The sequence below is a fragment of the Myotis nattereri genome (assembly GCF_964212035.1).
Source record: "Myotis nattereri genome assembly, chromosome: 7".
NCBI lineage: Eukaryota > Metazoa > Chordata > Mammalia > Chiroptera > Vespertilionidae > Myotis > Myotis nattereri.
In genome coordinates, this window is record NC_138082.1 from 30,089,118 (window position 1) to 30,115,878 (window position 26,761).

Genomic DNA, 26,761 nt, shown 5'->3' on the forward strand with positions numbered 1-26,761 from the left:
CACAGTCATCTTCAACTCAAGCTAAGATTTTTAAAAATTAGGGTTATTATTTTCTGATGGTGCAAAAGTTTGCTCACCATCATGCCTATGACCCCCTGGTCTAGTAGTGTATCTTGGAACATCTCCCCAAAATATATACACACACTTTGAATAATTATAAAGGCAATGTTTATTAAAATACATTACCTTTTCAAAATTGAGCTGTCAGCTATTAAAATGTGTGTACATTATTTTGGGACACCCTGCCATACACTATTTCATGAAATAGGCAACTAAAAGCCTGTTTCTTTCCTGATCCTTTACATCTTCTTCCACCTTCCAATAAAACATGCATAGAGACAATCAGAATTCTTTTTCAGGGGGAAATTATTTGCCTTTCATGAGGATAGTGCTTTGGGGGAAGAAACTTTTGGGCGATCCATGGATATAGGAGGCCTGACCTGAAAAATTGTGTACTTTGATGCTAACAAACAAATACATAATGCACAGTTCAGATTCAGGACAAAGTGATGGCTTTTCCAAGATTTGGTATGAATGAGTATTGCGGTAGAGGGGGAGAAAAGAAATACCATTCTTAGATACTTCAGGTAGATATGGCCAACCAAGACATTCTTAAATCCTAAGATAGGTCACACATAGCTGGCCAATGAGATTTATCTTTCACTGGGGATGTGAGGTCCAGGCCTTTATATTGTCTGATGATTTAAACTGTCAGTCCTTGAGACATTTTATTCACTCAATTTCCTCTTTGGAAACTTATTAGGCTTATTTAGTAAGTTGAAGATGAGCATCTGTACCATTCCTCAAGTACCAAGATTTACTCAAGTAGAGCACCCAAGTGAGCTGGCAACATCCTTTCATTAGGATATACCCTCATTTATGAGTCAAACACTTTTCAGTAACAAGCTGCAGTTGCCTTTGTATTTTGTCTCTCCTTGATCAAAAACAGAAGCTCTCTAAATTGACAGATCTCAGGACCAGTAACTACCACTGTGGTTCCTCTGTGTCTCTCAGAACCTCTTTTGCTGATGGAGCTCACTGGTTTCTGGAAACTTAAGTGTCACTCTTAGCACCACAAGACAGCTTCCCTAGCTCCTGAAGAGGGCCTCTAATATCTTTTGGTGACAATATTTTATGAAATAACATACTCCTCAAGAAGAATCATGTATTGTATACTAATGTTTGTCTAGGAGAGAGCAAGTAATCTCTTTTTCTAAGTAAAAGAATACTTATCCATTCACTTGTTTAACATAAAATTGTCAAGGGCATACTAAATGCCCACTAGCCATTAAAGAAGATTCAAACAATAACCTTGACCTCAAGGATTGTTTCAACTCATTGTTTCATATGGAATTATAACTTCTAATATGGAATAAAAACTTCCATATCAGACATTATGAAAAGAATCTAGGCCACACAGAGATGTGGGCAATGACATGGCCACCTCTCAGGTGATTGTCCAGTGGATCACACTTATCTATGACCTCTATGCCCTGGGCTGAAGATAAAGGCTGTGGCTACCTGAATCCAGATGGGGAGGACATCAAGTCATTCCAATGTATATGCCCAAGCAATGTAAGTCTGGTAGGTGGTAGTTAGTTACCTCTGAAATGTCACCAGCTGACATCTTAGGATTTGAATGGAGAGGAGCGGAGGGTGACCTTTGGGAAGAAGAGCTGAAACACTGGGGCCCTTGAGCACATTTTTTCCTTTAAAGCTACACCTTAGAAGAGTTTCAAAGGGTGGTGGAATTCTTCTCTGGGACATTTGCATGGATTCCAGGAATCTGGGCTCTGAGGTTGCTGGAGGCTATTAGCTTGATACTTTCATTGCAGCTACTCTGTTGGGGTTATACTTATTAATATGGAGAAGAAGGCCTCAGGGCCTCTCAAAGTAGGAGAATCAGAAGAGTTCTTCCAATTTCATCTGTGGAGACCAGGACCAGACAACCTGCATAACTTCACAAAGGCCCACCTTGGGTCTGAGAGCCAGAGGATGTAACTAGATTGGACCAAGTGGTGGTACTTTGGCACTTTTTATTCCTTGTAGATATATTTATGAAATAATGGATACATTGTGAATTGAATCCCTCAAAAGATGGCTGTTTAAATAAGTTATGGATGAAAACATCATATTCAGCATTGTCACGCAATCTTTCTCTCTTTGTAGCGGAGAATCTCGCAGTCTCATGACAATACCTTAGTTGACCCATATGTAAGTACTAACTCCAACCTGTAACCCTAGAATAATCTAGACAGTCTCCCTTGGTACATTATCCCTGCCACTACCACCTTTCCTTGAAGCTTGCTCATACTCAGTTGGAACATATCCCTGTGTGTGATGAGCAGAGAACAGCAGATGGTTCTGGAGTTGAGTGTCTCAGCATGAAAGCATTATTTTCATTTGTTTGGAGGAAACTTTGTTTTCTTATTAGTATGGAAGGTAGAGCTTTAGACCACTGGAGAAGGGATTTTAAGTGGAAATGGGCAGGGCTGGCCTGCAGATTAAGGGTAAGGTGCAAATTTGACATAGTAGCATTTTAAAGAAGGCAGAGGGAAGGGAAAAAAATCACAAATATTCACTCCATGATGCAGGCAGAACTAAGATGGTTTCATGTATCAGACAGAAAGAATAGGCCAGACAAAGCTAGTGAGTTTAAGGTATGCATCCTGTCATGAGTCCTGCAGAAAAATGTACTCAGGACAATTGGGTCCTTTACAGAGGCCCTGCATCCAACCTCAAAGGAACCATTAAGGTGCTGAGCTGGTGTTTAGGAATAAAACCATCACCACTTAGCGAATCACGGGCATATTTAGTCAAATTGATACCATATGCCAAACCGCTTTAAGGTCTGCAAAATTATAGAAGATTCTGCTCCCTAAGCTATCTCATACATTGATTTCTGTCATTTCAACAAGATGGGTATTTTAAACAGACTTGCCCTTGCACAACTCCAGTGGGCAGCACTAGATAGGATATGATGCAGTAATATATATATATATATATATATATATATATATATATATATATATACACACACACACACACACATATGCCTAATATGCAAAGTGTCCCCTTGGGAGTTTGGCCAGGAGACTGGGAGTTTGATCGCTCACTGTGATGTGCACTGAACACCAGGGGGTGGTGTGAAACATGGCAGGCAACCAGCGGTGGGGTGCTGAGAGAGCAAGGGAAGGAGGAGGCAGGGAGGCGGGGGAACCTAATTGGCCCTGACCGCAGGCCAAGCGTAGGGACCCTACCTGTGCACACATTTTGTGCACTGGGCCTCTAGTTGATATATGACATTCAACAGAGGAGGGATAGTCAAATAGATTTACATACACTTTACCTCCAAAGTAATACTCCAACAAGATTTAGATCTTATCTACATTGATTTTGACCCTCGGTCAACTGAGGGAGTATTCAATCATGTCAACAGCCCTGGAGCCCAGTGTTTGTGCGGCTTGTTTGGGATGGATGTAGACACAGAGGGCCAGGCCGCACTGCTCACAGCCAAAGGAGGAGAGGGCAAGAGTACCCTCACCCCTGTTAATATCTTTCACGGGATATACATTACAGGCTAATTCAACGTTGACTTAAAATCTCCCCCTGTCTTAGTAACTAGACTCTGCTCAGGCTAAATCTCCAGGTTGCACACTGGAATCATTTGAAGACCTGGATTTCCCTCAAAGGAAATCAGAGATATAATTGATCTGTGCTATAAGTTGGACATTAGGATTAAGTCCCAGATGATTCAGATACACAAAAGTATCCATTTTATGACTCAAAGAGGAATACCAATGCCGGTGCCCCGCTCAAACTGATTCATAACCTTTGATGTTGGGAACAGGACATCTTATGCACTCTCCTCAGAAGATTCTATTGTGTAGCTGGGCAAAGAACCAGAGAGATACATCTTGAAAGAAGATTGTAAATGCAAGATTCTTAAACATTGCTTATGTTTATCATTTTCTTGTTCTTTCGGAGAGAGGGATCTTCACTTTTGGAGAATGATGCTGGTAATCTGTGAGTGTCTGCACAGATAAGAAGAAAAATAGTCCAGGCCTCCCTGCTAAAGCATTTCAGTGCTCACTGGGGATATGTGTTAGGACCCCCACCCCTCCAGAACACTTAATGGGAGCTCTTGGAAAGATATTCCTTGGGGCTAGCACTTTCTCATATATGGCCATTTTTAAGAACAAAAGAAATGGCTATGATCCCAATTCAGCCAACACAAATATTTTCACCCAAAAGCCTAGAAAACAACTCAAATAATTGTGAATTAATGTCTTTTCATCTTTGATTACTTCCCGCATTAAGAAACGTTTTCCATCTTATCAAATTCTCAAGTTATCCTTTTCCATTGTCGACCCAATATATTATGTCATTGTGGTGTAGGCAAATAGACTTAACAGTATTTCAGGAACTTGTTTTATCTGCATGGTAATTAAATGATTCAGATCCCATGAATCATCCCCTTGTTTTGTTGCCTGTGTTTCTGTATTAGAATCTCTGGTTTTATAGGAAAAGCTTTTCTGGTCTGGCACACAGATCCTTCCTCCTGAACTTCACTGCAGATTACAGTTCTTTCTTCTGAAACCTCCACTCCATGCTGTTCCTTCACAAATCAGGGAGAAGCACATAAGGGTCTGTGCAGATTCACACTAAGGCAATGAGTGCTAGATACCTACAGTGCTGGTCTTTAGGGTCTCACTGGAGATATGAACATTGTTTTACCTCCTAGCTAGGAAATTCAGACGTATGTGAGATCTGCCGGTATGGAGGAAAGCTATTCTGCTGTGATACTTGTTCGAGATCCTTTCATGAGGACTGTCACCTCCCACCTGTGGACATTGAGAGGTTTGTGAGATGCAGCCCCATCTCCCTTTAGGGACCCTTCCTCCTGCCATGCACAATGTTCAGCATAGTTCCTCCTTGTGTTCTGATGGGAAAGAGCAGGGTCAGAGGTACAGGATCCAGCATTATGACCCCGGGAACTGTTTAAAGATGCTGTCAACTGAAGGCTACTGTTACCCTCTCTTTTCTGGGAGGCTGAGGCTGGTGGCTGGGTGCTTTTCCTAAATACTGCCAATTGCCTTTACCAGAACCTTCCCAGCATGGAATACTGTCTATGGGAGTGAAAATGCCAGCTGTTTGTGTCCTGTGCTTTTTTAGAAAAATCAGGAACCATGGAAAGGTTCCCTTATTTCACCACCTTTTCAACTGACTGATGAAGGCCTAAGGTCCCCATGGGTTAAGGCCCAGTCTCCATTTGGGCTTGGTTGGCAGAGCTCTTTGTGCTCCCAGAAGCTCAGATGGGGAAAGAGAGCTCACCACTCACCCTGACACCACCCTCCACCCACTTACCCCCTGATGCTACCCTTGATGGGAGGAGGGTTATTGGCTCAGACCGCACCTAGGGGGTCTTGGAGTATCCCCTTCATCTGCTGGCTGTGTCCATTGGTCATTCCTGAAAGGAGGAACAGTGGCAGCCATAGGAATGGTGGCTGTTTCTGAGGTCTTGCCTTGCTCACTTATACCCGACCTCTCAGGAGCCCGTGGAGTTGCATCTTCTGCAGGATGAAGGAGTCTTCAGGAAGTCAGCAGTGTCTCAGGGAATCTGAGGTCCTGGCGAGGCAGATGGGGCCCGAGGAGCAGCTGGTGAGTCAGATTTAAACACCAAGACCTTTCCTTTCTGCTCACATGTGAGAAGTCAAGAGTCATTGGGTGAGGGGTGGGGTGCCAAAGGGTGTCTGCTCTTCTGACTGTGCCTCTCACCAGACCTTGTTTGCAGAAAAATAATAATTCCGCCATTGCATGATTCTTGGAGAGCAATAGTTGTTTGAGGAAACTTCCAAAAGATCCTTAAGCGGTCTTATAACCATTGTTTTAAACTCTGTATCTAGTAGTATGCTTGCTTCCATTTCATTTAGTTCTTTTTTCTGGAGATTTCTTTGTTCTTTTATTTGTGACATGTTTCTTTGTCTCTACATTTTGGCTGCTTCCCTATGCTTGTTTCTATGTATTAAGTAGAGCTGCTATGTCTCCTGGAATTGGCAGAGTGGCCTTGTGTAGTAGGTGTCCTATATGGCCCAGTGGCTCAGCCTCCCCAGTCACCTGAGCTGGGAGCTCTAGGTGTATCCACTATGGGCACAGTCTTGTTGTAGTTGAGCCTTGATTGCTGTTGACATCACTAGGAGGAGTTGACCTCAGGCCAATTGGCTGTGAGGACCAGCTGTGACTACAGAGGAAGAGCTGCTGTGCAGGAGATACCTCTATAGAGCAGAACTTGCTTCAGTGGGACTTTATTAAGTTTACCCCTTGAGTGTGTTGCTCATGGATGTGTAAGTTGTAATCTGGCCTGTTATAAAGCTGTCTACTGAGTGCACTGGCTCTGGGGCCTCCCAGGAGGTGTAAAGTCACCCACTGACTATGGCCACCTGGCAGGAACTACAGAGTAATCTGCACATGGCTGCTGCTTGTATTGTGCTTGGAAATGCCCAGACAAAGCCAAGCTGTCTAGGGCCTCTTATTGATAGGTATGGGGCATACTGATGCCAGCGCTGTTTTTTGTTTTTTTTGGATAAATTTTAGCTAAGTCTGAAGCCTAAACCAAAAAGGCCATTCATATAGAAAGCTGCTGCAAACAGCTTGAGTGGGGCTGCAAACTGAATGGGGCAGGGTCTCAGGAATCACCAGGGTGGAGCAAACAATATGAGCTAGGTTGGTGGATAATCAGATATGGCTGCCCAGCAGTTCTTCAATGGGGTAGGTCTCAGCATAGGAACAATGACCCCTGTGAGCATCCCTGTCTGGGAGAAAGCTGCCCCCAAGTTCTTGCTCCAGTGTCAGACAAACTGGTTCTTTCCCTTATGTCCCTGGTACTGGAGCTTAAAAGGAATGAGTCCGAGTATGTTTGTGCCCTGGTTCTTTAAGAGGAGCTGCCTGAGTATCCAGTATCCTGTGTGTTACTCAGCCATAATTCACACTTGTTTTTACAGCCTGAAGTTATAGAAACTTCTCTTCCCAGCACTGGAATCCTGGTATGGGGCTGGGACCCCCTTGCTCCTCACAGAACACCTCTGCAGCTGAGATATTTTTCCTGATTAAAAACATGCCACCTATGGGTGTTGGACCAGCCAGTTCTGTGCTTCTACCCCTCTTATCAGTCTAAATGTGCTTTCTTCTTTATTTCTCCAGTTGTAGGACTTCCATTCAGCCAGCTTTCAGGTGGTTCTCAATTATGGTTGTTCTGTATCATAGTTGTAATTTTGATGTGGTTGTGGGAGGTGGCGAGTATCAGAGTTTACCTATGCTGCCATCTTGGTTCTCTCTCTCCAAGCTACTTTTCATTTACATCTTCCTTCTTTTGTAGAAATGTGAGTTCCTTCTCTTGAAAGTCTATTGCGATTCAGAGAGCACGTTTTTTTCGAAGATTCCATATTATTATTATGTAAGTAACAACAACGAAAAACCATAATTACAGGCGGCCCTGGTGTTACCTGACCCTGACATGGGCTCTTGTAGGATGTGTGATATGAAGCCCACAGGAGGGATAGTGTGAGCTGCCATTATTTTTACCTGGTATTTCTGCTGGACTTTAGGGGAATCCACAGAAGGCAGATTTTGAATTGTGTCCGTAATTATCTCAATGGTATTTTCCCCCACCAGATTAAAGAGACTTCTCAACATCTAAAGGAACCCATGTGGTTGGATAAGATCAAGAAGAGGCTAATTAAGCTGGGCTACCCCCAAGTGGAAGGGTTTGTGAAGGACATGCGCCTCATCTTTCAGAACCACAGGGCATCTTATAAGGTAAGTGGCTCTCCCTGCTTCCATTTCCTTTTATTTCAGTTGAGTCACTCTGCCCTCATTTCCTGGTGCTGGGAAATTTTAGATTTTCCCTCACCTTTTATGATGAGCCTGTATAAGCAAGGGTTCAGAAAGTGAGTGGGTTTTTAAATTGAGGATTTAAGCTCATCAGGGAGAGTAACGGTGAGTCAGAAGGTGTCCCTGCAACCAGACTCCAGGTCCTTGAGAGCTCACCCTCCTCAGAAAAGGCAACAAGTGTCCAGTGAGAAGAGTCTCTTCCTCCCTGTTCCAAACCCAAGGAGAAGAAGATTGAGTCCTAAAGTCATGTTGTTCTTATCTATCTCAAATATACTCAATCAAACCTCTTAGAAATCTCAAATTCCAAAGTCCTTTACATATGAATGGACCTGTAGTTAAAAGGGATCACTAGAGGGGAATACAAGTGACAATATGAAAGGAAGATTGTACTTAGATATCTGTAATATTTGATTGTTACAAAGAACATGGATTATTTGACAACCCAAACTAAAGTGAGAGTCCCCACATGTGGTCATGATTTCCCATTTCTGTCTAGTTAACAAGAATTAATTATGCACTTGGAACACAGAATTTACTCTTAGCCACAAGAGTTTTTTATTTTAACCTGGTTAATGTAACTTAGGCATTTAAGGAAGTTATTCTTGAATGCAGTGTTTCTAAACACTGGTAACGAGTGGCATTACTTTTGTTGTTGTTTATCTTTTTTCCAGTACAATGACTTTGGCCTAATGGGACTTAGACTGGAGGCAGAATTTGAGAAGAATTTCAAGGAAGTGTTTGCTATTCAGGAAACAAATGAGAGCAGCTCACTTGCATAGCGGATACTGTTGGGACCCTGGAAAATCCCCTCATCCTCTAAATTGCTGTGAGGGTTGGCTGCCAATCCATCTCTCCCCTGAGGAATGTTACATTGAGCCCAATAAATGGAGCCAGCATTGCATGGAGGTTATATTGGTGGAAGTGGAGTTCTTGAGGTGCCATGAGGAAAAGAATTTCCTGAGGCCCCCATGGGAGGATGGGGTTTCATGGAAAGCTTGTTTGATGATGTAAAATTAAGGGGGTTTCCCTCCAAGGTCCCATCTTCATCTGTCTCACCATGCAAGAAGTCCAATCTTGCCTTCAGTATGGCTAGATTTAAGGCCAGTGCACGTAAGTTCTGTTCCATATTAAAATACAGTCTAGTCCATTCCAGCATCTGGTTAGTTTAGCTTGTGTTCTCAGCTCCAGTCCAGGGGTTGTCATGGCCTATGGCCATGTGGCTGCTTAAGGCCACATGGCTATGGAGAGAAAACAGATAGTTGCACGGGCAAGTGTGGGACATGGAGCAAGAGAGAACCAAAGTAAACAAGAGAGAAGGACCTGTCTGGGGATTTTACCCTTCCAAGATTTTGTGCACTTGCTGTGGCTCCACCCTTCCAACCAATGATCTTTTTCCTCGGCTAGATGGCAGGCAAGCACCTTCCCTACATCACCCTGACTTCACTGTGCATGCACCCATCTCCCCCATTGTTCTATCCCTTCCTCCCGTAATCTGCAGGGAATGGACTGGGGGTCTCCTGGGGAGCATGAAGCTGTAGCTTCCTAGTGAAGCTGCCCAGATAACAATGGTTATAATGTCTAGCCTCCCCTTTGCTCTCTTCCTATTATTAATATTGACAAACTAGCTAATTGCAGCAACAACAGTTATACCTCCTTGGCCTTGGGTCTAGTTCCACTGGGATTAGGTTGGAGCTACTCCAAGCTGTGACCACATCCTTGCTTAGCTTTCCCATCAGGCAATCCTGTTTTCCTCTCCACTCCTCCATCTGAGATAATTATCACAATAAACCATTTACTTAAGGGACGTCATTTCGGGTTCTGCTTCTAGGGAACTTAACATAATAGTACTAGCAAGAAGACCCTAAGGGTGGGATTTGTGAGTTGAATCATTGTCTAGCCAGAAGGTAACAGGAAGAATATTGATAGTTTCTATAACAGTGTCATTGACAAAATTTTATCTGTAGGAAACTGGATGATATAGAGGGAAAGAGGTATGCCAGCTAGTACAGTTCTATGTTATTTATAATAATAACTATAAGAAGGACTTAAATGTAAGATGGAAAACCATAAAAATCCTATAAAACTCCATAGGCAGCGAAATAGCAGACATATGTTGTAGCAATATCTTTACAGACACAGCTCCTAGGGCAATGGAGACTAAGGAGAAAATAAACAAATGGGACTACATCAAAATAAAAAGCTGCCGGGGGCCAGTCCATGCTTGCTGTTTCAAGGGACCTGGCCTATATGGCATACTGTTCTTAATATGTTTGCTCACCTTCTGGGCACTATGCGTTTTAACCAAGGTCTCTGAGAAAGGTTGTTTCCCCAGGTAGGGATTTTCCCCTGAAGTTAGGGAGGGAATAAAACCTCTTAACTAAGTGCCAGGTGGGTAATTAATCACTTTAACTACGAACAATCATGCTTAAGCTACATAATCTTTACTCCCTGGAATGGAGATAAGAAACGCCCTAACCTTTGAAATAGATATTGATAGGATTGGAATCAACTGGTATAAATACAAATGTAAGGAGACAGAAATGGAGAGACAGAACCTAGGCACAGAACCTACACAGAACGTTCTCTAGAGACAGAAGAACTTCGCTGGAGAGAACATGGCAAAAGATCCTGGACAGAAACTGGCCTCAGAACCTAGAGACAGAACCTAGCGAGAGAACATAGCAAAAGATCCTGGACTGAACCTGACTACAGAAATTGGCAAGAGAACCTGACTAGAACCTGGTGACTGAACCTAGCAAGAGAACATGGACACAGAACCTGGCTGGAGAACCTAGCGAGGGAACATGGCTACAGAACTTGGCTGGAGATCCAAAGCAGAACCTCTCTGGAGATCGAGACCAGAACTTGGCTGGAGATCCTGGCTAGGCTGCTGATCAACTGAACGCTGTCTCCGTGTCCTTCTTTCTTTGCCGACTCCGTCTACGCCTTTGGGAACCCCTGGACCTGCTGGGGTTGGACCCCAGCAAAAAGCTTCTGCACATTTGCCATAACCGGTTTGGCTCAGTGGATAGAGCGTCAGCCTGCAGACTGAAAGGTCCCAGGTTCGATTCTGGTCAAGGGAATGTACCTTGGTTGCGGGCACATCTCCAGTGGGGAGTGTGCAGGAGGCAGCTGATCAATGTTTCTCTCTCATCGATGTTTCTAACTCTCTATCTCTCTCCCTTCCTCTCTGTAAAAAATCAATAAAATATATTTTTTTTTAAAAAAAGCTTCTGCACCGCAAAAGAAACTATCAACAAAACTACAAGAAAGCCCACTGCATGGGAGAACATATTTGCCAAAGATATTTCAGATAAGGGTTTAATCTTCAAAATTTACAGAGAACTTATACAACTTAAGGAAAATAAATGATGCAATAAAAAAATGGGCAAAGGATCTAAATAGACACTTTTCAAAAGAGGACATACAGAAGGCCCAGAGACATATGAAAATATGCTCAAAGTCACTAATCATCCGAGAGATGCAAATCAAAACAACAATGAGATACCATCTCACACCTGTCAAAATGGCTATCATCAACAAATCAACAAACTATAAGTGCTTGCAAGGATGTGGAGAAAAAGGAACTCTCCTGCACTGCTGGTGGGAGTGCAGCCACTGTGGAAGACAGTATGGAGTTTCCTCAAAAAGTTAAAAATGGAACTCCCATTTGACCCAGTAATCCCACTTCTAGGACTATATCCCAAGAAACCAGAAACACCAATCAATAAGGATATATGTACCCCTCTGTTCATAGCAGCGCAAATTACAATAGCTATGATTTGGAAACAGCTTAAGTACCCATCAGCAGATGAATGGGTTAAAAAACTGTGGTACATCTACACAATGGAATACTATGCCGCTATAAAAAAGAAGGAACTTTTCCATTTACAACAGCATGGATGGAACTGGAGAGCATTATGCTAAGCGAAATAAGCCAGTTGGAGACAGATAAATATCACATGATCTCACTCATATGTGGGATATAATGATCAACATAATTTGATGAATAAGAATAGATCCAGAGACAAATGATAGGGGAGGGGGGCTAGACAGCAACCAAAGGACTGGTATGCATGCATATTAGCATAACCAATGGACACAGACACTGGGGTGATGGGGGCTTGCCCATGGTGGGAATGGCTGGGAGGGGATGGGGGCAGGGTCAATTGGGGAAAAAGGAGATATATGTAAAAATTTAGACAATAATAAAATAAAATGAAATAACTATAAGAAGAGTGTATTTTGTCTGGCCGGTGTGGCTCAGTAGTTGAGCACTGAACCATGAACCAGGAGGTTACAGTTTGATTACTGGTCAGGTACATGCCCAGGTTGCAGGCTGGATCCACAGTAGGGGTTGTGCAGGAGGAAGCCAATTGATGATTCTTTTTCATCATTAATGTTTCTACATCTCTATCTCCCTTTCTTTTCTTCTGAAATCAATAGAACATTAAAAAGAAAAGAACTGTGGATTTGGGTGCCTATTGCTGAGTGTGATGAATGTATTGAAAAGAGTACATGATAGACTTAAATCCATTAGTCACCACCTAAAACAAAGAGATCCTCATACATGCAGCTGGAAGGCAATAGTTCTAGGCCTGAAATAGGCCCTAATTTTAAGAATGACAGAACTTCAGAGAAGACTGAATTCTAAGCCCAGTTGGGCCTCTATTCCAGTCAGGGCCCTGATATAGGATTGAAACCCTGAAGCTGAGAATTGGGATTTCTAAGAAGTTGTACACAAGAGCTCCAAACTCCAGGTACCTCTGAACCCACTCACATGCAAAAGAGTCCCCTGCCCTTTGTTGCAAGACAGACCCCCTACCCAACCTCGCTTCTTGCTTGAATAGAGAATATGCAGAATCCTCACAGCATGACCCAATAGGCAAGTCCTGGGAGGGGCAGCTAGGTGAGGAGAGGGTTTCTATTCCTTTTTAAAAAATTAAATTTATTGGGATAACATTGGTCAACATGAACACATAGGTTTCAGGTGTGGATTTGTATGTTATCAAATCTTTATCTTGTACCATGTCCCCACCACCCAAAGTCAAATCTTCTGTTACCATATGTTAGGACCCCCTTCTCCTCCCACCCCCTTCCCTCTGGGCAACCACTACATTGCAGTTTGTGTTCATAAGTTTCAGTTTTATATCCCACATATGAGCGAAATTATATGGTTCTTAGCTTTTTCTGACTGACTTATTTCATTTAGCACAGAGGTTCTCAACCTGTGGGTCGCGACCCCTTTGGCGGTTGAACGACCCTTTTGCAGGGGTCGCCTAAGACCATCCTGCATATCAGATATTTACATTATGATTCATAACAGTAGCAACATTACAGTTATGAAGTAGCAACGAAAATAATTTTATGGTTGGGTCACAACATGAGGAACTGTATTTAAAGGGCAAGAAGGTTGAGAACCACTGATAAGCATAATATTTTCAAGATCCATCCATGTTGTTGCAAATGGCACTACTTCATTCTTTCTTATGGCTGAGGAGTATTCTGTTGCGTATGTGTACCACATCTTTATCCAGTCCTCTATCACAGGACACTTTGGTTGTTTCCATGTCTTGGCCATCATGAATAATGTTGCAATGAACACAGGGGTGCATATATCTTTGTGAATACAAGATTTTGAGGTTTTCAAGTAGATACCCAAGAAAGGGATTGCTGGATCGTATGGTAGCTCTATTTTTAATTTTTTGAGGAATCTCCAGTCTACATTCCCACCAGCAGTGAATGAGGGTTCCTTTTTCCCCATCATATCTCCAACATTTATTTTGCTTGTCTTATTGATAATGGCCAGTCTAACAGATGTGAGGAGGTATCTCATTGTAGTTTTGATTAATGTTTCCAACTATTCTCTTAATTTCTTAAAGAACTTTATCAAAGTCCATCTCCTCAAAGAGAGCCTGGCTGCCCTGGCTGGCTCAAGGGCCAATATCAGGATGAACAGTCCCTCCACTGGTGCATACCACAGGAAGAAGTCATCTGCTAAAAGAAAACTGGGTGCTGTTAGGGAAGGGGAGGAGGTTGGATGGCCAAGGAAAACATGCCTGATTGACGGAACCTATCTAGAGGACCCTCAGAGGTGAACCTAGAAGCCTAACAGGAAGGATGGGGCAGTCTCAGGCCAGTCAGAGGGACCACAGAGGCTGGGGATTCCTTAATAGAACTGTGGTCCTGTTGTCCTGTGCTATGGAGATAAAGACTGAGTTGGTCATCATGCTAGTAGGTAGGGTTTCCACCCCAGTCCACTAGATGGCGTAGGGCAAGGAAGGCTACTAAGCCTGTCATTTGCTCAGTCCCATTTACCTGGACTCAGATATCAGCTGCTTCCTATGATGCTAGGGAGCTCAGCTGTGGTCTTACCTGGGACAGTGTGGCTGCAGGAGGACCTGGAGCTCCCAAGGTCCAGGGGCTCTGGGTAACCACCCCTTAGCCTGAACCTCCCAGAGTGGCTTCTCTGGGCATCAGCACATGCCCTGCTCTGCTTTGCTGGAGAGAAGTGCCTTCTGTCTGGGCGGAGGGGCCAGGGATTCTGCTGTTCCCTCTGTGTAAACTGGGTGGGTAGACATCCCCGTGAGGATAATATTCAGAGAACAGCTGGCTGGGGCTTCTGGACCATGAACAAAGGCAGCCCACTGCGGAGGGAAGTCCCATCTCAGAAGCAGCCAGTACAAGGTATTTCTTGTTTATTATCACCCAGCTGCGTGAGCCGCCACAGGCTTGCATGAGATGGTAAAAATTTGGTAAGAAAGTCCACTTTCTTCCTGGTCACCTGAGCCAGGGAAGAAGGCAAGGGTTCCCAGGCTTTTTGGGGAGGAAAATTTCAGGAAGAAGAAAATCACGGGAAGAACTACAAATTCTGTGTGTAAACTCTCCCCAAGTTTCCTTTACTTGAGTTCCAAACCAACTGACAGGCAAAAAGTGAGACAGAAATGGGGTTAAAAAATATCAGTTTTCCTACCTGGCCAGCCTGGCTCAGTGGTTGAGCGTCGACCAAGGAACCAAGAGGTCCCTGGTTTGGTTTCCAGTCAGGGCACTGCCCGGGTTGCAGGCTCCATCCCCAGGAGGGGGCGTGCAGGAGACAGCCAATCAATGATTCTCTCTCATCATTGATGTTTCTATCTCTCCCTTCCTCTCTAAAATCATAAAAATATATTTCTACAAAAATTAGCTTTCTTCCTGATAAAAGCGGGATTAGGGGACACGGTTTAGATGGTGCCAAAATAGAATTCTTAAGTCTGAACCCCAGAATGGGGCTTAGTCTCAGGTCCCCAGGCTGCTCACATATATTAATCACACACATTCCCCACACCCAGACCACTGTCCCTGTGCACTGGAGCTCAGAGGAGCACAGAGCCCTGGCCCCTCCAGCAGGATGAGCCCAGGGAGACCCACCAAGGAGCAGACTCACCTTCACAGAACTCCCAGCCACAGTGTCTCCCCAGGAAGAAGGGAGGGCAGGGGGACCAGGAGTCCTGCTGACTGACGGGCCACCTCCCAGAAGGGGACATTGGTGTGGGGCCTGAGTGCTCCCACTTGAGTCCCAGGTGCCCCTCCTCTCCATTTCTGCATCCGCAGAGGTGCCAGCTCTTCATCCTGGCCCAGTGGCTGCTGCTGCTGCTGCTACTGCTGCCGCTTCCTCCTGCCCCTAAATTCTCAGGCCCGGGACACTGCCTCCTCCCAGTGACAAACCCTGTCCCCAGAGGGTCTCCCAGGCTGGAGTGGGGGCTGTCAGCCCACTAGTGACATCTGAATGAAAGCTGCTCCTGGTGAGGCTAAGGAAGCCCATCCCCTGGGTGTTTTCTCCACCCCCTGTCCCTTTTCAGTAGCTGCTTCTGCTCTCCAGGTCTCCAGGCCCCTAGCTCAGGTACTTCCTGACAACAGAAACATCTCTGTTGTCAGTGCCCCTTGTTACCCTGGACAATGCCCCAGGCCCCCCCTTCTTCCCTCCATATCAGCCCAGCAGATTGTCAGGGCTTCAACCTGCTTCTGAAGATGGTCTCATTGCATTCCTAACTGGGTGTGTCTGACATTGTTTTCTGGACAAAAATCTTTGCTTTCTCCACAGAGGCCTCCAGTTCCCACAGAAACCACTGCTGTTCGCAGAGTGGGGTGCTGCCTGGCTCTCTCTGGCTCCACAGGAATGTGTCCTTCCCTTGGCCAGGGCAGCCTCAGTGCGGGGTGTCCACCCAGGAGGCTGGCCCCTCTGGATTCCCGAGCCAGTTGACTGCGATCAGTCCCCAGTTCATGTGGTGATATTGGTGAGTCTAAGCAAACCCACGAAAAGCTGGCACATTTATGCCAACACACAAGCCTAGTCAGCCTGCTGCCTAGGGTCAGAGGAGAGAGGGGACACTAGAAAATGCTGATGTTGTTGGTGTCAAATTCTGTCGGGGCCCCAAGCATCATGGAGGTCGGGAACAGAAGACAGCTGTGCTCAGCAAAGGCTCAGCTTACCAGTTCCTCTTCCGGCCAAGTGAGAGGGCAGGGCAGGGAGAGAGAGATCCCCCCTGTGTACAGAACTTGGGTCTCACTGAGACTCTGTGCTCTTGTTAAAATATTTTTCTCATCAGTGTCTGCAGTCTGTCCAGATTGATGTTTGCTCCTTTGGGAGAAAAGAAAAAACACATGGAGAGAGGGCAGAACCTTCCTCTGTGTGTTAAATGAAACAGGGCGAGAACCCTTATTTATAGCCAGAAGAAGTCGGGAAGTCGGGCTCAGGGGAACAAATGTGGAAACCATCGCTCTCAAGAATGTTGCTTCTCCAGTCCTGTTTCTGAACATTGAGACCTAAAGAGTTAGGTCTCTGCACCCTCTTAGAAAGTTGCAACAGGTGAGGACAGTGGCATTTACAGGTGTTTTTCATGTTTTTGCACAAGCAAGGGGACTCCTGGGGGTTGGTCCTGCTCCTCCCCTGGGGTCCTCCTCCCCTGGCCTCCAGGTCCCTCCTGTCCCTCCTTGTCCTTCACTCCTATTGCCACATGTCCTGATGGCTGAGGAAACCACCCCTCCCCATCCCCCCGACCCCCCTAGGCTGTAGGAGGAGGGAGACAGTGTCTGAAAACAATCAAAAAGTTACTTTCACTTCTCATTTCCCCGTTTGGGTGGAGCCCTCCCTGGGTGAGTTCACTCACTTCCTGCCCAGGGATCAGCAGCCACAGTGGACCCAGGCTGGAGAGACTGGAAGGATTAGCGGTCCAGGCAGTGCCCAGGGCAGGACAATGGCCAGTAGGGGCAGCGAACTCAGCACCAGGTCAGTCTCTCTCTCCCTTCCTTTAACTTTCTGTCTGGCTGTGCTGCTGCTTTAGTGTTATTAAACATTCATCTAAACCAGGGGTGGGCAAACTTTTTGACTCGAGGGCCACAATGGGTTCTTAAACTGGACCGGAGGGCCGGAACAAAAGCATGGATGGAGTGTTTGTGTGAACTAATATAAATTCAAAGTAAACATCATTACATAAAAGGGTATGGTCTTTTTTTTTTTTTAGGTTTATTCATTTCAAACGGGCCGGATCTGGCCCGAGGGCTGTAGTTTGCCCACGGCTGGTCTAAACCTTGATATTCTTTCTATTTTACAAGGACGCTGACATGGAATGTAATGAAATGTAATGAAGTGAAGGAATTGGATCTTTAAACTGCAGAGGGACAGCTGCTGGTGTAAGTGTAGCTGCCACAACCCACAGGACTCTTGTCTTACAGCTCCTGCTCAGCTGTGGGCCATCTGGACTAGGCTGTCGTTTCTGATGCTTTGAGGCAGTGATTTGTTATTTTCTTATGGCCTTTGAACCCTCTCATTTCCCTCAGACCCCCTATGGCCGTCTTAAGATGACCGGCAGGGGAGGGCAGTTGGGGGTGACCAGGCCATCAGGGGAGGGCAGTTGGGGGCTATCAGGCTGGCAGGGGAACAGTTAGGGGGCGATCAGGCTGGCAGGCAAAAGCGGTTAGGGGTAATCAGGCAGGCAGGCAGGCAGGCAAGCAGGCAAGCAAGCAGTTAGGAGCCAGCAGTCCCGGATTGTGAGAGGGATGGCTGACTGCCAGTTTAAACTGGCAGTTGGACATTCCCCGTGGGGTCCCAGATTGGAGAGGATGCAGGCAGGGTTGAGGGATACCACTCCCCACCCCTACCCCCACACACACACTGTGCACGAATTTCGTGTTCTGGGCCTCTAGTATCATATAATATTGTATCTTATTTTATTATTTATATCAATACGTTCATTTTCTTATCCTAGTACATTATCTAAAACATATAAATATGTATATATTATATATATGTAAATTGTGGTAATGGTAGGCATTACTGTTTTTTTATATGAATGGCCTCATCATTTTAGTGGTTACTGTTGTGTTTGTGATTTTGGGAGATTTTATATCAGGTCAGCTTCCATCTATTTCATATAATTTTTCTAAAAATTGCTGCTAGGTATTTCCAATTTTCTTTTGAATTAATTTATGGATATAACTAAATACTCTTTCTGCTTTTGTTTATTTATTTTAATTTTTTAAAAATAAATATTTATTGTTGAAAGTATTACATATGTTCCTTTTTCCCCCCATTGCCCTCTCCCACACACCCCCCAAGCCTTCACCACCCTGTTGTCTGTGACTATGGGTTATTCATATATGCATATGAGTTCACTGGTTGTTCTCCGCCCCCACCCCCCCCCCCCCCCGCTTCCCCCTCCAACCTCCCCTGCCTTCCCTCTGAGATTTGATATTCTGTTTGATGTTTCTATGTCTCTGGGTCTATTTGTGTTAATCAGTTTATGTTGTTCATTAGATTCCACAATGAAATACCACTGAACAATAAGAGGAACAAACTTCCAGTCACCCAACAACATGAATGATGAGCAAAAGAACTCAGACATATAAGCATACATGATGTATTATTCCACTTATGAAATGTAGTCATAAGTGACAGGAAAGTATGATGATAAAAAGAAGAGCAATGTTTGCAACAGAGAGGTTGCTTGGCTCCAGGTGGTCAGGGTGCAAGTTGAAGGATGAAGGGGACATTTCTCCATTCTTCATTTTTCAAATGGCACATCAGTGTTAAGCAACATGTGTCCCTTTTTACTCCACCACCTTCAAGATTCCACAGGGCAAACTGGTTGCCTTCATGACTGCAGGGAGCAACCTTTACTGTCAGTAACAATTATGCTCCTCTGACCATTTTTTGTTGAAATCTCTCATTTACTCATTGCCCCCTGCCATTCTATTTGTCATTGTGAAGCCAATTTTTTAAGTATAACATTAGTGGAATTTTAATAAGAGAGGAACACAAATGATTTCTCTACTATCATTAAACAAGAAATTGTTGTTTTATAGAATTTGACAAAATAATGTGACATTATTATTCCCTGATGCATATTGGGTACTGGAAAGAGCCCAATTTTCTTCTGGTTCCAAAAAGGAAGCTTATGAGTCTTCATGATTTAAGAATACAAAATGCCTATTAAAACGTTATTGTTAGCCCAGCCGACGTGGCTCCGTGGTTGTGCATCCACCTATGAATCAGAAGGTCAAGGTTCAATTCCCGTGCAGGGCACACACCTGGGTTTCAGGCTCAATCCCCAGTAGGAGGGCATGCAGGAGGCAGCCAATTAATGATTCTCACTCATCATTGATGTTCCTGTTTCTCTCTCCCTCTCTCTTCCTTTTTGAAATCAATAAAAAATATACTTAAAAAACAAAACATTATTACCAAGGAAATAAACTATTCAACTAAGAAGCAGAATTACAGACTCAGGTTTACAATTACTTTCACAGGAAACAGCAGCCACTTTTGAAATTAAGATGTCTAAAAAGATTCATTTTATACAATAATAGCACAGACAGATATATATTAACATAAAGCAGAAATTCCAGGAAAAATTATTGATATTCATGTGAAATTCCAGTTTATGCTTTATCATATAATTATTAAACCACTTCTTATCATTTATGAACTAGTTTTAAAATTTAGAATGCTATTCCTCTAAACTGATGTAGATCAGGGAGGGAGCACCATGTTTTTATCTTTTTGAAATTTATTTTCTCTTTGTTGTTAATTAAGATACATTTTTAAGCTTACATTTTATTGTTATACCATTGTTTCTTATTCCTCTGTGGATGACCTGTTTAGTCCATCTCACTTTTGTACTAATTAAAGCATTTTGATAAAAAATTGCAATATGTTTGGTACAAAATCACTTTACAATGGCTTTGATCATGACAGGCTTGCATTTTACAAAACTACTATGTCTTTCTAATCCGCCATGCTTCATTTTCCTACAGTTTTGTCTATTGCTTCCATTCTATTTGTTCTAATCTTTACTCAGGACCACTTATTTTAATTATGTTGGTTCTTCACAGCCTATCTTTCCTTCATATATAAAATGTTACAGCATATCGAAACCTTGATGGCCATTTTATCATGTATCCCTTCTCCCTAGGATGTCTGCAGAAGATGAGAACATAGAAAACAAAAGTATCAATGACATTGCACTCAAATACTTCAAAAAATATAAGGTGGAGATTTCAGATGCAATAAGAACAACATTTCCTTTCCTCGAACTTCTCCGTGACCATGAACTCATCACCAATGAAATGTATGAAGTAAGTGAGGTTTATTATGTCACAATCTGATAAAACAACCCCAAACTAAGTTATACTTTGATAGCCTGGAATTAAACGTCAGAGCATAACTGGGCAACTGAGGAGTCGCCTGTGAGTGGAGACCTTCCCAAGCACTGCTATTAAGTGTTCCTATAAGGTCAAAAGAGAGAAGAGAAGCAGTCATTACTGGAGATAGTCCTGATTCTGACTGAAGGAACGGGCTCCGTGGTGCACCCTTGGAGCTGGGCGAAAAGCACTGGAGATAGGCTGGATCTGAAGTGGGTGTACAATGCCTTCTAGAAATTATATATACAGTATAATATAAACTAGAAGTTAAACATAATTTTAATGAATGGGTGAATGAGTTGAATGACTTCATTTAATGAAATAATAATTGACATAACATTTCATCTCAGTGAACATCAATTTAAATACTTAATACAGAGAAAATTAAGATCCACAGAGAATTAATGTGGGGCAAATTTGAAAGTAGATGCTTGCTATTCTTTCAACAACAGTTTTCAGTTTCCTTTTTGTTTTTCCCCCTTTTCTTTTGGTATTTCTGGAGTCTTAGAATTTTGGTTAATTTTAGTGAACGACGTAGGTAGAGATATAGAGATGCAAGTCTTCACTTTCCCTATGCATAGGCTTTCTCTATGGCAAAGTTCATAGGAGCTTCCAGGACAAGTCAGTCCTGGGGAAGGGACAAGGGTTGTACAGTCAATAGAATAGCATCTCGTCACCCAGTAAGTCTATTCCTAAAACATTTAGCCAGGCTCTGAAAGGGCTACATATTACTTCACTTGAAACTATTTTTGTTCTTCTTAATGACGCCTTATTCCATCTATGTAAACAAGGGTGAGGAGCTCAGACTCACAAATGAGTGCTTTCTAGGAGGAAGGATTTAGTTGTTCCACTTAGTAGCCACACATATATAAATTCTAAACCTGTATGTGAGAAGATACCTATGTTGGGAAATTATTATGTATTAACAATAAAATCACATTCTAGGGCTTTTCTGTAAGTTGGAAATCTGTATTTATGTTTTCTCCATTCACTATTTTTAAGGATTCTCAAGAATCTTTTAAAAAATGGTGTTCTGTACATCTAGTCATATATAATGTTCTCAGTGAACTGGAGAAGAAATTTGACATGTCTCTTCTGGGAGTACTGTTCAGCAAGACCATCATGAAGAATTACCCTGATTTATTTCGCATTTATAAAATATTCTACAAAGGTAATTAGGTTTATTACCTACCTTTTTGTGTCCAGGGCCAATTTATTCCCACAGGTATGCATTGAGTGTCTACCATATGTCACACAGGTGCTTGGCAGTGTGGATGTAGCAGTTAAGAAAAGACATATAATGAGCCTCTCAAAGTTTATGATATAATGGCTAGAATACAAACACCCAGCAGCAAATCTGCTTAACTAGGCATTTAGAGTCACAGGACTACCAGAGCCATAGGGACATCAGATTTACTTAGAAGAGCACATGACGAGAAACACAACATCCCCAAAGGGCAGCATCAGTTGCTCCTCTTCTATGGGACCATTTGCAAAGTTCCACACAGCAGTCCACAAAGTTGAATACAACCTGCCTCAAGTGATGGCTTAGATATGGGTGCTGGATCCACCCTGATTTAGCTACAGCATGCACAGGGGTGTCAATATCTCATGGAACAACTCTGTGGTCAACTTTTAGAGATGGCTCAAGGAACAGTTGAGTTACAACAGTCACCACGTTGAAGGAAGACAAAAAATGGATTATAGTTAATATCTAGTCTCTCCCAGGCCACATGAAATTTACCTACCTGTAGTCACTGGTCATTTTTAACTCTAAGCTCAGTGTTGGCCTATTAACACAGAAGAAAGGCCACCTACATCAGGTTTCCAGAGTAGTGAGCAAGGTCAAATTTGCTCTTCAGGAAGTAGAAATGGTCTTATTAACTGATTCTCTACAAGAGGTGTGATCAACAATCAAATAATCAAAAAACCAATTACTCTGCCAGAGATGGTTTTATTACTGATTTGATTCTCTACTTTTTCCCTGAGAAGGCATGATTTCATATTTTTTATTGGTTCTGAGTAAAGATGTCCTCCAATAATTTTTGTTTGACTTGCCTAGAAAAATTTTTTATTCTATATACTTTTGGTCTCAAAAAGATCTCCAAGTAACTCTGGAGAATCGAAAAGAAAAAAAATGATATGAACTGAGGAATGTAGTGCCATGGGAGCAAGCACAGAGTGTTATAAAGAGTCCATGTGTCTGCAGAACAAGGACAAATTAGATTAATCTCAGAGTGAGAAGCAGATTGTGGGAGTTTATTCAAATGGGATAAGTATAAAAGAAGATTTTAGAAGGTCTGGCTTCAAAAATTAAGTAATTTGATGTTATTTACCACACAGTAAAGAGAGAGTACAGGTTTATAAGGTTAATAAGTACAGGATTATTGCCCCAGGAGGTACCCCTGCCATCAGCCCTTAGGCATATTGTCTAACTGCTTCCCTCCATCTCTTCCCCGGATGCCTCCAGAGACTTGCACCAAGGATTATAGGTGTATTACCTTCCTCCATATGTTTGTTGAGCTACCTACATGCAGGGGCCCAAGACTGGTTCTGTGTTCTCCTTTTTTTGGTAACCTTCCAAGATCCCTGCTCCACGTATCTTGCGATGTCTGCTTGTGCCATAATATTCAAACCCTGCTTTCATCTTCAAAGAGTGCCTTTCCTTTGTCCTGGGATCCGGGTGCCCCTGGGAAATCTTTCTAATTGGCTCCCATGTCCTCTGATTTGTCTCTTTGGGAAGCACTTATCCTCCATGACTGAGTTAAACCAAAACCTTCTCTTGTCCAGCCACATTTTTAAAGATTTGGAATTTTATCCTCTTTTATACACATAAACCTTTTTGTTTTCCTCACAAGGAAAGCCCTCTCTTTTTCTTTACTGTTAAAACAGTTAAGTAAACACATTTCAAAATAGGGAGTACATTATTTATTTTGATATATGCTTTCCTGGCCAGCTGAAATTTTTTACATGAGTAACAAGCTCATGATGCTGCCACAACTCTTTTATCTTGAAATTCAAGTGGCTCCTTTCTGTGTGGGAAGCATAAGGGCCACTTAATGTTTCCTCTTCATTCTGTCCCAGGAATGAAGAGGAAACATTACCAACAGGATTGGGACCCACTGAGTACTGAGTGACCCAAGGGTTGGAAATTCCTAACTGTGTAATTTCAGATGACTCTTGTTCCATAAAGATCTCTAATTATCTTCTTTTCTTGCCCTCTCTTCAGCCATACCAGACATAGAATTCCTCCTAAAACATGATAGAGAAGAAAATGAGGAGAGGCCTAATGACCAACTAAGCCTGGAACAAGGTAGTTACAAACAGATAGAAACTGATTCTCTTCTGCTAAGACGAAAGGAGAATGGGAAGTGGGCCTGAGTCTTGAGTGGACTTTGGGAATCAGGGAAGACCTGTTCAAGAGCATAGAGAAGGCAGGGGGGGGGGGGGCTGTTTGTATGAGAGTCTGATCAGGGGATGATCCTGGAGGAGGAGCTCTGACAAGAGATCCTGGGCCCAATAACCAAGACAGAGGAATGGGAACCCAGTGTGTCAGAAAATCAGATTAAAAGACTATGCTGACCTGGAGGTAACTGATTTAGAGAGACCCTGCAGGAGAAGATGAGTGTGGAGCTGTGAAGAGCTAAGAAATATGGGCCCAAGGTCAACATCAGAGGAGATATTCTGGATGATGGTAGAAGAAGGGACTGATTTAAATGTGGGAGATGCTGTTCAAGAGCAGAAATAGTCAAGGAGATGGGCAGTCATATAGGGAGGGAAGAGAGGAAGTGGTAAGATGTGCACGAGGGGATGTGGGTATTTTGAGAGACAAAAGGAGGGAAAATGAAAGATAGGAGAAAGGGTTAAAGGACACAGTAACAACAACCATATTACTAAGAGCTCACTTATAGACCATTTACTCTGGCAGTTGTGGGCTTAGTGCTCACAGCTGCCCTTGGAGAGAATTATCAACCTCTGTTCATTTGTAGAAAAGGAGACTGAAATCTCAGAGGCCCTGTATGTAGTGGACCTGGGGTCAAAGAAGTAAGATGAATCCAGGCTTTCTGAACCTAGAACTTGTGTGCTTAACCCTATACACATCCAGATAACCTCATGAAAAAGACAGAATTATGAGTCAAAAGAAGGGAAACGTGCAGAGAGAAAGATACAGAAAGAAGAATATCAGGAGCTAGAGAAAACATAGGAGAAGTAGACATTGAATCTCATAAAAAGGCCAACAAGACAGAGAAACAGACATGTATATGGAGGGTGTGGTGTGAAGGAGGCTTGGAAAAGGAGACATGACTTTGTAGGAAGTCAAATAAGTCTACCAATCAGGAGTATACCTGGCAACAGAAACAGATTCTGTATGGCCATGGGTGACAAGTAAGCCATTGCTGGTTACTGAGTGACTTGTGGATTATCTCAGTGGGATGGCCTGGCTAAGGACAGAGGGCAGCTGATGGCAAGAGTTGGGTGGGATCCTCCAGGTCCAGATGGGCTCTGTATTGATACCTGGGGGAAGGGATCTTGCACTCCAACTTTATAATGACTAAATTGGATTAGGGGAGAATGGCATAGCCCATATTTTAATTAATTAAATAAACTTTTCATTTCTTCCCCCAGGAACTGGTGGTAGTTCATATCAAAGACTGATGTGGTTAGGCCCAGATGCCTGGAATTACAATGGTCTGTTCCTGTTGACTGTTCTGTGACCCTTTGTTGTTCTTGTCTCATCTGGCAGGTGTTATGGTGCGGGAGGGGAGAGCAAGGGGGATGTTTTTTTTTAGTACTAATTGCCCAGAATAGTCAGTCTTTGCATTGGCAATTTCTCCAAGGACTTAGATAACAGAGTTTTCATTTATTCTGGTTGCCTGAGAGGGTCGCTCCTTCCATCCTCCTGAAATGCACTGGCTTCCAGCTTCTGACAGCCTAGGCCTGGACGTAATGCTCATGCACCTGGCTTCACAGTTTCCTGTCTCTGTCTTGCTTGCATCTGGCTGCAGCCTGGCTTTGACATTACGTTCAGTGATGGCCAACACTGCCATGAAGGTGGTTGGGTAGTGGTGATGAGTGTGTTCCCCCTAGGCCAGGATCTCTCACCTGTTGAGTCCCTCACACAGGACCATGGATGCTATGTGCCTCCTGAGCAAACCCTCTCCCATCATCTCTGGGACAACAGGCCTGAAGCTGCTCTAAAAACACCATAGAAGTCATTATCATATAGCTGGCACTAGGATGTGTTATTTAAGAAAGGATGTTCTAAATTAGTAATACATTTTTATAAAAGAAAAAAAACACCCAACCCTTTAGAATGTTTTGAAAGCACCACTATAGTTTTAGCTATTAACATTTAGGGGAAAAAAGTTAATATTTAAGAATATAAAATATCTAACATGCATCAATCCATATTCTTAGCAGTTCACTTACAAGGGTAGCTGGTGGGTATGGGGAGGTGTGAAAGGAAGGAATAATGATGAATAATGAGCAGAGAAGGGATTCAGTGTGTGTGCGCACAGGTATTAGGTTTGGGGGAAGGAGAAAATGATATTATAACTCTAATGCACAACAAACCACCAATAAATGTGTTAAGTGTCTGTCTCAGCTGGGACAGTTGACTGTGACCAGCACAGGTAAGGGAAAAGCTATGCCTCAGGCCCCTTCCCCAAGAGGAGGTTCCAAAGAACTGTAGATGTGGCACAAAACATGCACCAGGGCCCAGGTTCTATGTTAATTATGGGAATGACTATTGAAATCATCTTTACATAAGTTATTTTGCTTAGAAAAATAGCACTAAATGAAAAAAATCTAAGCTGCTCTGAAAAAACAAATTTATCTTTTCATGCTCTATTGAGGTTGATGGAAACAGAGTAGGGTGGGTTGATGGAATAAAAAATGGGCAGGAGGTTCACCATGGAAAAGGAGGTATGCTGGTCCTGGGTGGTTTACTCAGGGATTCATTCCTTATGGGTACCTGCTCTGCTCTGCCCTCTATCTCTGGCCACAGACTCTGCGTACTTGTTTGTCATCTCCCTTGCTACTGCTTAATGCTGAGCTCCTAACCTGGGTGGTACCAGCAAGAGAGAGGAGGGGCGGGGGGAGCAAGAGAGAAGCATGGTATTTCCCCATCCCAGTCTTGGGCAGTAATTCTGGCATTGGCCACATCTCCCATGACTCTACCTCCCACCAACCAGTC

General features: G+C 43.3%; 2 protein-coding genes across 3 annotated transcripts in view; both read left to right on the top strand.

The window, feature by feature from the left end:
- The window catches only part of LOC308522697 (nuclear body protein SP140-like), a 71,206-nt gene extending 61,116 nt beyond the window's left edge, over nucleotides 1–10,090 (top strand). Inside the window, exons 25-30 of the mRNA XM_081096226.1 lie at nucleotides 2,170–2,214; nucleotides 4,745–4,860; nucleotides 5,553–5,661; nucleotides 7,376–7,453; nucleotides 7,672–7,815; nucleotides 8,562–10,090. Coding sequence (XP_080952352.1) covers nucleotides 2,170–2,214; nucleotides 4,745–4,860; nucleotides 5,553–5,661; nucleotides 7,376–7,453; nucleotides 7,672–7,815; nucleotides 8,562–8,669 — 600 coding nt within the window. The 3' untranslated portion in view covers nucleotides 8,670–10,090. The remainder of the gene's footprint in view (nucleotides 1–2,169; nucleotides 2,215–4,744; nucleotides 4,861–5,552; nucleotides 5,662–7,375; nucleotides 7,454–7,671; nucleotides 7,816–8,561) is intronic.
- A 5,880-nt stretch (nucleotides 10,091–15,970) lies between these two features.
- Nucleotides 15,971–26,761, top strand: part of LOC308522696 (nuclear body protein SP140-like protein) — a 46,223-nt gene continuing 35,432 nt past the window's right edge. Inside the window, exons 1-6 of one of the 2 annotated variants that reach the window (XM_081096224.1) lie at nucleotides 15,971–16,735; nucleotides 17,013–17,155; nucleotides 20,337–20,499; nucleotides 21,568–21,736; nucleotides 23,795–23,878; nucleotides 25,192–25,254. In XM_081096224.1, the coding sequence (XP_080952350.1) occupies nucleotides 17,124–17,155; nucleotides 20,337–20,499; nucleotides 21,568–21,736; nucleotides 23,795–23,878; nucleotides 25,192–25,254 (511 nt within the window). In that variant the 5' untranslated portion in view covers nucleotides 15,971–16,735; nucleotides 17,013–17,123. Of the gene's footprint in view, nucleotides 16,736–17,012; nucleotides 17,156–17,481; nucleotides 17,560–20,336; nucleotides 20,500–21,567; nucleotides 21,737–23,794; nucleotides 23,879–25,191; nucleotides 25,255–26,761 lie in introns of those variants that run through there. The other variant, XM_081096225.1, reaches the window with a different exon arrangement.